Genomic DNA, 10,242 nt, shown 5'->3' with positions numbered 1-10,242 from the left:
AGGTCCCTTCCAGCCCTGATGTCTATGGAATCTATGAATTTTAAGACTTGCTGTTCTGTGAAAACATTAAAATGGCAACTCTAGTAAGTGTCATTGTTTAACGAATTTCCTAATGTAAGGAACAAAAGAATTTCACATTTGTAAAATCTAGATTCTAAAATTTTGAAATCATTGATTTAAGGGCATGTATAAAATATATATGCATTTTTTTACTAATAACCAACAAGAGTAAACTTAGTTTTCTACATTAGTACACTCGGGTCTCTCTTTAAGCAAACTTGTTTTGTGTGAATTTACTTGTATATGACCTTATCTATATCAGAAACTCGCTTTGTGCAAGAAAAATTTGATCTTATGCGAAGAAGCATGTAAAGTGGCTATGCAGTGATAAGAGTGAAGCATTGTGGGAGAGTGAGTGAGGCAGGTATGCGATGCCATCCTGCACTTGCCTCAGTCTCACATCGTCCATTGTTCTATGGGGTGCTATGCTACTTGCACTCGTATTGTGGTGCCTTTGTTAAATTTAGTGAAGTGTTATCTAAGCAACCTTCTAGTGCTTCTCCTAACCCCGCTGCTGATCCAGCCCTGAAGCAAAAAAGGAGGCTGGTACGTAACCCTATTAATTGAATGTAATAATGGATTTGCTTTATGCAAGGGTTTTTTTGCAATGCAACCCTCGCATAAAGAGAGACCGCAGTGTAACTAGAATTGTTGCATTGATCCTCCAGGCAACCTGGTTTTATGCCTTTCAGCTACTCCCAGTCCCTTCATGGAATCCTTTGTACTTCTGCAAGTTTTTAAGGTTCTTTACCAAGATTTTCCTCTTCTGTTATTAGTACTTTTCAGTCTGGTGTATGAAGGAAGGCGTGGCACTTTACTGTATCTATACTACATGCACCCTTCCCCCTAAAGTCAGCCCCCCAAAATTGGGATGCGTGTCTTAAGCACAGAAGCTGATTTTTCTTAGTTGGAATAGAAGCAAAGTGGAATAGAGCAAGCAGACACTGTGGGTGCTTGCAGATGTAAAAAACAAAAGCAAACACCCTAAAATGGCACTTTACTTGAAATTCTACATGTTCCTGCGCTGAGTCCCATGCATGCCTAGAAGAGACGGCATCTTACTTCAGCCTGGCTTGCCTGACTTCTATAAAGATTGGGTGCTTTAGGGAGGCTTTTTAGTGCTTTTATCTAATAGCTGATTAAATCAGTTTTAGCTAAAAGCGCCAAAAAGGCCTGCTGAGGTTGCAGAGCCATGTTGAAGTAACACGCTGCTTCTTCTTGTAAAGCACACTTTTTTTTTTTTTTTAAATGTCTGTAAGCAGCCCATGACTCACGGCTGCCACTTCTTCCTGGGGTTCCAAACAGCAGAGGTGAATTCCACTGTTAGCTCTTGTAGCTTTTGGTTGAAGAGCAACTGAAATGGCCAAAGTGTCTGAGGTGTTGCCTTTAGCCTGTAGTATCTTGATGAGCCTTGTGGTGTGGAAACAACACTTTATTATTTACAGGAAGTTTATATAAAGAACTATTTACTGTAAAGAGGTCACAGTCTTACTACTGCCCTTGCACTGGTTTGGTGCTTAACCTTGTTGCTGTCCTGCCATACCAGGGATGAGAAATACTAACAGTTTATCCAGAGACTTTGCTAAGTGCATCTAAAAGGTTATCCTGGGATTGCCAGGAAGAAAAGTGGCAGTGCATTCAGCTGCTCACTAAACCCTGATTAGAAGGCCAGCATGGGTGGTGTGGAAGTGTACAGTGTACAGGCCAGTCTTTGGATATTTCTGTCCCAGAACAAACACAAGCACAACTAGTCCAGGGACAGATGTAATGTCTTTTCTGTCCTGTGTTTTGAGGAGAACTTACTGTCACACATTCTGCCATGATTTGGGGAATTACCCTCCCATATTCTGTCTTCCAAAATCAAGGTGTTTTTTTTATTTGGAGGCCTGTGGCATGTGAGAAAATATAGCATGTATTAATAGCTATTTTATTTTAATGCCAACCTTTTAAAAAAGGCTCAGGGTAGCTTATGGTTATCGTAAGGCATCAGGTGGGCAATTTTTTGTGGGCTGATCGCAGCATCAGCTGCCATTTTTCTCAGGCTTATTGTGCCAAACCCTCCCCTGCTGCTGTTTGGTAAAGAATGCTGCCTTTGATGTGGCCCCATGTCTCATCACTAATTGGCAGAGAATAGGGGTGCTGCACGAAAGGCAGACCTCCTGACCAATCAGTGGCAGAGGGAGGAGAGGCACAGCTGCCATCATGACTGTTCCCTTTTGTGTTGGTGGCCCTTGCCCCCCCCTTCCCCCCCCCCCCCCTTAGGTTGTGAGGCCAGGCTGCATTAATTTTTAGCAAGATTTTTTTCCCAGTGATTCCATGCAAAATTGTAGAACAGCCATTTTTCATGGTGCTTAGGGAAATTGCCATTTTTCTCAACTTCCACAAAAATCATGAAATTTACAATTTGACTACATTCTTACTTATGATAGATCAGAGAGCAACTCATAAAAACAGATAAAATATGATGGCATATAACAAACTCCCCAATCAATATCCTAAAACATAAATTCAACCCTGCCTGTCCCAATCCCGTCTATTCCTCTGCCTCTCATCAGAGAGAATGTGCCAGTCCAGCTTCGCTTCCCAACTTTCCCAACCCCCTCTTACTTCGGTTAAAGAGATTTTCTTATCATGCTCCATCCCATCCATACAAGTTTGCATTTACTTGCCCAGGATATTGCCAAACCCCAACTTTTTGTTTTTTGAGAGGCTCAGTGAGGACCTGGTCGGGGAACTTCTGGAGGGACTAGATGTGTTCAAATCAGCAGGTCCTGACTATCTCCACCCCAAAGTGCTGAGGGAATTGGCCGAGGTCATTGCAGGACCCATGGCACAGCTTTACGAGCACTCGTGCTCTGGCGAGGTTCCAGAGGACTGGAAAAGGGCCAATATGGTCCCAATTTTCAAAAAAAGGGAGGAAAGAGGACCCAGGAAACTATAGGCCCATTAGTCTTACCTCGGTCCTGGGGAAGCTCTTTGAGAGAATTATCCAGGAGCACATCTGCAAGGAGCCAGCAGGGGAATTTATGCTTAGGGGGAATCAACACAGGTTCATTAGAGGCAGGTCCTGTCAGACCAACCTGGTGGCCTTCTACGACCAGGTCACAAAAGCCTTGGACGTAGGTGTTGCGGTAGACGTAGCCTTCCTGGACTTTAGGAAGGCCTTCGGCACCGTCTCTCACCCCATCCTCATTTAAAAAATCAGGCATCTGTGGTGTCGATGCATACACAGTCAGATGCGTCACAAATTGGCTGGGGGCCGCACCCAGAGAGTGGTGGTGGATGGGTCATTTTTGACCTGGAGAGATGTGGACAGTGGGGTTGCCCAGGGCTCGGTCCTCAGGCCCTCACTGTTCAATATCTTCATCAGCTATTTGGATGAGGGGGTGACAAGCACCTTGTTCAAGTTCTCAGATGACACTAAGATGTGGGGAGAAGTGAGCATGCTAGAAGAGAGGGACAGGCTACAACTAGATTGCAACAGGTTACAGAGGTGGGCGGATGAGAACAGGATGGGTTTCAATACGGACAAGTGCAAGGTGTTGCACCTGGGGAGAAAAAACCAGCAGCATACCTATAGGCTTCTCGTAAGCACAGAGGCAGAGAAGGATCTTGGAGTCACCACTGATTCCAAAATTGACATGGGCTGCCAATATGGGGATGCGATCAGGAAGGCTTGCACCTTGTCATGCATCCATAGATGCCTCACGAGCAGGTCCAAGGAGGTGATCCTCCTTCTCTATGCGGCACTGGTCAGGCCGCAGCTGGAGTACTGTGTCCAGTTCTGGGCGCTGCACTTCAAGAGGGATGTGGACAACATGGAGAGGGTCGAGAGGAGGGCCACTTGCAAGATCAGGGGGCAGCAAGGCAGGCCCTACGAGGAGAGGCTATGGGACCTGAACCTATTCAGCCTACACAAAAGAAGGCTGAGAGAGGATCTGGTGGCCACCAATAAATTTGCCAAGGGGGACCAGCAGGCAGTGGGAGAGTCCCTGTTGCCCCGAGCACTACCGGGGGTAACAAGGAACAAAGGCCATAAGTTGACTCTGAGTAGATTCAGGCTAGATATCAGGAGGCACTACGTCGCTGTCAGGGCAGCTAGGAGCTGGAACCAACTTCCAAGGGAAGTGGTGCTTGCCCCTGCCCTGGGGGTCTTCAAAAGGAGGCTAGACAGCCACCTAGCTGGGGTCGTTTGACCCCAGAATCCTTTCCTGGCCATGGCAGGGGGTCAGACTTGATGATCTGCTTAGGTCCCTTCCAACCCTACCTACTATGAAATTATGAGAGAGCTTAATGCATTTCCATCTATAAAATGATTAAAGAATGAGGACTTAACTGGAGTCCTAAGACAATATTACGTTCTCTTCAACCCTTCAGATCTCATGGCATTCGAATGTACTTTGAATTGAAAATATGCATCTGATTAATCGGGGAAAGTACACCAATACTATATTAGGAAATTCATGACCACAGCAACAGAGTTGCTGCAGTTCTTGGTCATTTCTTGGCTTTATTTGTGGCTTTCTATTAGTAGTTTAAATTACTTATTCTAGTACTAAACTACATTCCTTTCCAATTGGTATGTTTTTGTTTAATATATTTTAACTAATGCATTTAGTTCTGTAATCTAGTGCATGATGTCAGTTGCCTAAAATTAAACCTTGGAGGTTCTACCTGTTCTCAAACTCTTTTGAGATGTCTGTTTGTCTTAATGAAAGCTTGACTTCTTAAGAACAAGTTAGGCTGCTAAAGACTAATATTTTCAAGGGACCAAATGAAGGTGTCTGTGTGGCTTGTTTTAGTTTTTGTCCCTCTCTCCCCTCCCCAACCTAATTAGGAATTGTTGTAGGATTATTTCTTTCTATAACCTGTGTTCCCTTACCATTCTTCGTAAGGCTTTTTTGGTCTCCGTGTGCATAGATATTTGTATGTAAATGCATTCAAAGTGAACAATATTCTGATTTTCATGAACTAAAGTTTTGAAATTGAGAGTTATTTATTTACTTGATTTGCTATTTTTGATTGCCTCTCTCTTTCTCAAACTCCAAGATGAACATGAGTCATCAGTGTGACAAAGTCATCAGAAAAGCTAACTGCACTTTATTATGCATCAGGAGATGCATGACAAACAGAACCAAGGAGGTGATGCTTCCCCTCAATAGGGCGCTGGTCAGACCGCAGTTGGAATACTGCGTGCAGTTCTGGGTGCCACACTTCAAGAGGGATGTGGATAACCTGGAGAGGGTCCAGAGAAGGGCCGCTCATATGGTTAAGGGCTTGCAGGCCAAGCCCTATGAGGAGAGACTAAGGCACCTGGCCCTCTTCAGCCTTTGCAAGAGAAGGTTGAGAGGCGACCTTGTGGCTGCTTGTAAATTTATCATGGGGGCGCAGAAGGGAATTGATGAGGCTCTACTCACCAAGGTGCCCTTGGGGGGTCACAAGAAACAATGGCCATAAGCTAGCAGAGAGCAGATTTAGACTGGGCATTAGGAGGAACTTCACAGTTACAGTGGCCAAGGTCTGGAATGAGCGCCCAAGGGAGGTGGTGCTCTCCCCTGCCCTGGGGGTCTTCAAGAGGAGGTTGAATGGGAATCTGGCTGGGGTCATCTGAACCCAGCACCCTTCCCTGTCTATGCAGGGGGTTGGACTCGATGATTTATTGAGGTCCCTTCTGACCCTAACATCTATGAATTGCTGTAAATAGCTACATTTAGGTGCTAATAGTTTTCAACGTTCAGAGAATGAAGTTAACAGTTATTTTTAATAACCCAAAATCTCATGATGTTGGATCTCAAAGATCTACGTGACAAAGTTTAGGGAGTATTGAAATTCATACATATCCATGGATATCGATAAATTTATTGGTGTTACTGATTTCATTGATATTAAGCATTGAAATGTGTTATGGTGAGATTGCTGACAGTTAACCTACATACATGTTAGATGAATGATTATAACATGGTTCCATTTATATTGCTTCTGTATTCATAATTTCTCTCCTCTTTTATAGATAAAATGGAGAATTTTAATGAGGATAATGAGAACAGTCATTTCATTTACAAGAATGCTGAAGACTGTAATAAAACCAGTATCGAAACCATAGATGTTTCTGGGTGCTACATTGAAACCAAGAACTTGCATGACTCTTGGGACTCGCATATTGAGAAGAGCGCAGACTCTCTGTCAGAAACTTCTCAGATGAAGGGATCATTAAGAACTCATTCATATATATGGGATAATAACGATATTGAAGACATGAGACCTGCAGAGTACATGTTAGATTTTGATAATGAACCTCTCCCAGACATGAAGAACAAGGATGAGGAATTTGATAAAGAAGATATGGAAAATCCAAAGGAAGCCATTAGCGAAGAACTTTTGCAAACTATTCCTAGACCGAGCAACTGCAGGACATATTGTAGATCCAACAAATCAAAGCCACAGGGGGCAACAAACTTTGATAGGCTAATGGATGGCACAAGTCAGTCTTTATCCAAAGCAAATAATGAGTCAAATAATGATGGTCTGAATTCAGCAAGAAAAGTTGGTTTAAGTAGTGGGACCACTTTTAGAGGGCCAGTTGGACGGACTAGAGACTACACTGTTCTCCATCCATCTTGCTTGTCAGTTTGTAATGTTACTATACAGGATACGATGGAACGTATTGATGAATTCACCACAGCAGCTCCTACTGACTTGGGAGAAGCTGGGCGTTTGAGGAAAAAGGCAGACATTGCAACCACCAAGACTACAACCAGATTTCGACCAAGCAATACCAAATCCAAAAAAGATGTCAAACTGGAGTTTTTTGGGTTTGATGACCAAGATGAGGGAGGGGGAGATGAAGGTGGCTCTAAAAGCTCTGGGAGCTCCAATTATAAAATTAAATACTTTGGGTTTGATGACTTGAGCGAAAGTGAGGACGAAGATGATGACTGGCAGTTAGCAGAACGGAAAGCTAGCAAAAAACGAAATAGAACAGCTCCATCCTGCTCATTGCAGGCCAGCTCTGATGGAAATGAGAATTGTTCCCAGGACAGTCAAATGAGTGCTAATACAGGTAAGCAGGGGTATCTTGGAGTCTGTATACTCTTACTGTTTGTATCCTAATCTTAAATTGTTGTAATCCTGTTAAATTGCCTGTCTTAGTATCCTAAATTCCTGTACTTGTTGGTTCCTGATACTTCCATAGTTATCGCAGTAGAGGGTTTTGGAGGAGAGGTTTTAGGGAGCATGAAAGAATGACTGGAAGTCCTTTTGTCCTCTTTTGGATTGCTTGACTAGCAACACCCCTGCCCTCTGAATACCGGAGGATCCTTGTTGTAGCTTTCAGTTTCAGTAGCTGAGGTGACATTTCTGTCCTCCCTGTGCATGTACATAATAATATTGTTTCCTTTTTGGGGCAGGATTTTAGGAGCGCTTTCTGGTGTCTGGGAACTTGTGAAAACCAGACTATGCTTCTGGTAATGTGTGGTCCAAACTGATAGACCTCTGATCTGTCTCAAGTTGTTGAGTTCTTAGCAAGAGAGAGAGGGGTTAACTTTGGACAATTTAGTATGGTTAAAATGGGTTTCTGGGAAAGCAATCTTAAAGGCTTTAATCCTTGAACATAAATTCCTTAACTTTGCTCTAAATAGATAGCATACAGAAAGGCAGAGGATACATACCTAAACACTACTGCCATTGTGACTTTTCTCACCTTTTGTAACTTCAAACTTTGTAGTGGAAAGCATTTCTTTAGCTATTTATTTATGTAGTCAAAACATGGGCTGTGTACACATGTTCATATGATCTGGGAGAATTCTCCCAGGCTTTTTTTCCTGGTAGAAGAACTTACCTGGAGACAATCTGGACAGATATTCAAATGCTGAACGCTTAAAGTGCAGAGAGCAGCAGTGCTGATGCTTTGCAGCCAGAGATGCCTGTGCATACACTTGTTGTGTTCTGCCTAGAGTCTGCTTAGAGATGGATAACAGCAATGTACAGGGCAGCCCTGGTTAGGTAATCTAGCCTGTCTCCCTGCAGAACAATGTGGGGATTTGGTGGGGAACATGTTCTGTTCCCTGCTCAGCTGAAGCAATAGGCCCTGCCCAAGCGACATGCTGTCTTGGGGAAGTGAGGAGGTGGTAGGAACAAAGCACCCTTGTATACTGAAGGACTGTCTTGTGGTACTTGCTGTCCTGGGAGAAACTCTTCTTGGAGTGATTTAATGCTGGTTGTTCTCAGGTTATTTTTCTCCTGGAGTGGCCATTTTTGCTCTGACAGCAAAATCCTGAACTTCTGTACACTCATGGTTTCTGCTGGGAGAAGAGTGATTCTCCCATGAAAAACTGAATGCCTCTATGTGGCCATGGTCACCAAGACTTCGATAAATATTTAGTGTAAATAAGTTATACTTTAAAAATACATGCATTTTTAAAAATTCTTTTCTGGTGACTTGGGGTTGGTTGAAAGATTTTAATGCTATTCATCTTACAAAACAAAAATATATTTTCTATAGGAAGAAACATCAAGGTCATTCAGTTGGATTTCTGGCTGTTCCTTAGTGTTGAAAGAACCCTTTAGTTAAAGGTGCATGATATCTGTTAATGTAGGGATTGTTTGGGACTTTGGGCTGGATCTGGACTGTGTGGCTCCTGCTGGTTCAGATCCAACCTCGGACATGCGTACTACCTCAGTGGTTACCAGGGTGGTGAAGGCTCTGGCAGAGGCAGTGGAGCGCAGCACAGTGTGCTGGTAGCTGTCACGCTCACTGCTGATAGCCTTACCCAACAAAGCAAAAGGATACAACTTCTGGGCCCTCTACTGGGCCAGACAGAGAGGCTCTGTGGGCTGATATGGCCCGTGGGCTGCAAGTTCAACACCCCTGTGTTAATGTGTACAGGCAGTCTTCAGACTTACAATGCAATTGGTTCCTGAAAATCGTCTCTTAAGTTGAGATGTCGTAACTCAGAACCAATTTTCCTATGGGAACAGTATTACAAATATTGGATTGGTTCCTTTATGATGGTCGATACTGCGTCCACCTGGTAGGTGGTGGAGGGGAAAGGTACGGGGCACAGGGGGTGCAGATCAACACCCCCCCTACAGTGAGGGAGGGGCTGGGGCTGGGACAAGCATTGCCCAGCTAGGGCCAGGTTGGGGAGGGCGGGACAGTGGCTCCCAACACTGCTCTGCTCATCTGGTAGCTTAACTAGCGGTTCCCACTGCTGGTCTGAGAGCATGTGCATGTGGCTTCAGATCTGCGTGGGGTGGGGTGGGGCAGGCAGAGCCGGGGCTGCTCCAGGTGGGCAGTGGGAGCTATGGTGAATTTTTGGGTGGCTGCAGACCCCTCAGCCCCTACTCTGCTGCCCACCCTGCCCTGATCTGGGGGTACACACCCCACCATGCCCTCCTGCCACTTGCCCATCCTGCCCCAGCTAGGCATGGGGCAAAGCCACTGTGCTGCTTCCAGATGAGCAGTGCGCAGCGGCAGGAGCCACCTCTTCTCACCCCCATCCCTCAGCTGAGCCATGGCTGCCCGCCCCACCCATGCCCTCAAAGCTGAGCAGGGGCTATAGGGGGTTCAGCCACCTGAGAATTTGCTGTAGCCCGTGCAACCTGGTACAGCCCCAGTCCCACCTGCCCCACCTTGCACAGATCCAGGGGCACATGTTCTCCCTCCCCATGCCTTTCTGGAGCAGCGGTGGGAACCACTGGTCCAGTTGCCAGATGAGCAGGACGCAGCGGCGGAAACTGCAACCCCCAACTCCCTGCACCTGCCCAGCTCTGGCTGGGCAGGGCTTGCCTCAGCCCCAGTTCCTCCATCACTGCTGAAGGCGTTGATCTGCCCCCTCCCCCTGTGCCCCTTCCTTTCCTCCTCCTCTTCCACCACTTACCAGCTGCACACAGTATCAACCATCATAAAGACAAAACCCTTGTTGGAACGTTGAAAAAGGGTGTAAATTTATAAACATCGTAAGTGACAGTCCTTGCAACTCAAAGATTGTACAGGTTAAGTTAAAAATACACTTAGACCATACTAAAGACACTTAAAACATGAGTATCTGCATGTTAAAGCTCATTAACTTATGCTAAGGACCCTCTGAGTATCTCAGAGTTATGCCACTTCAGGTGAGGGTCATGGGTCATGCTACCTAGCTCATGTTAAGGTAAGTTCAGCCTGTTCCACAGAAGTAAAAC

The 10,242-nt window shown here is 45.1% G+C and overlaps 1 protein-coding gene across 1 annotated transcript in view; it reads left to right on the top strand.

The window, feature by feature from the left end:
• Positions 1-10,242, top strand: part of WAPL (WAPL cohesin release factor) — a 176,630-nt gene that overhangs the window by 56,527 nt on the left and 109,861 nt on the right. The window contains exon 3 of the mRNA XM_019502227.1: positions 6,071-7,120. Coding sequence (XP_019357772.1) covers positions 6,071-7,120 — 1,050 coding nt within the window. The remainder of the gene's footprint in view (positions 1-6,070; positions 7,121-10,242) is intronic.

Source organism: Gavialis gangeticus, unplaced genomic scaffold, assembly GCF_001723915.1.
Source record: "Gavialis gangeticus isolate Ggan-Ray unplaced genomic scaffold, GavGan_comp1, whole genome shotgun sequence".
NCBI lineage: Eukaryota > Metazoa > Chordata > Crocodylia > Gavialidae > Gavialis > Gavialis gangeticus.
This window is presented reverse-complemented; position numbering and strand designations above follow the sequence as displayed.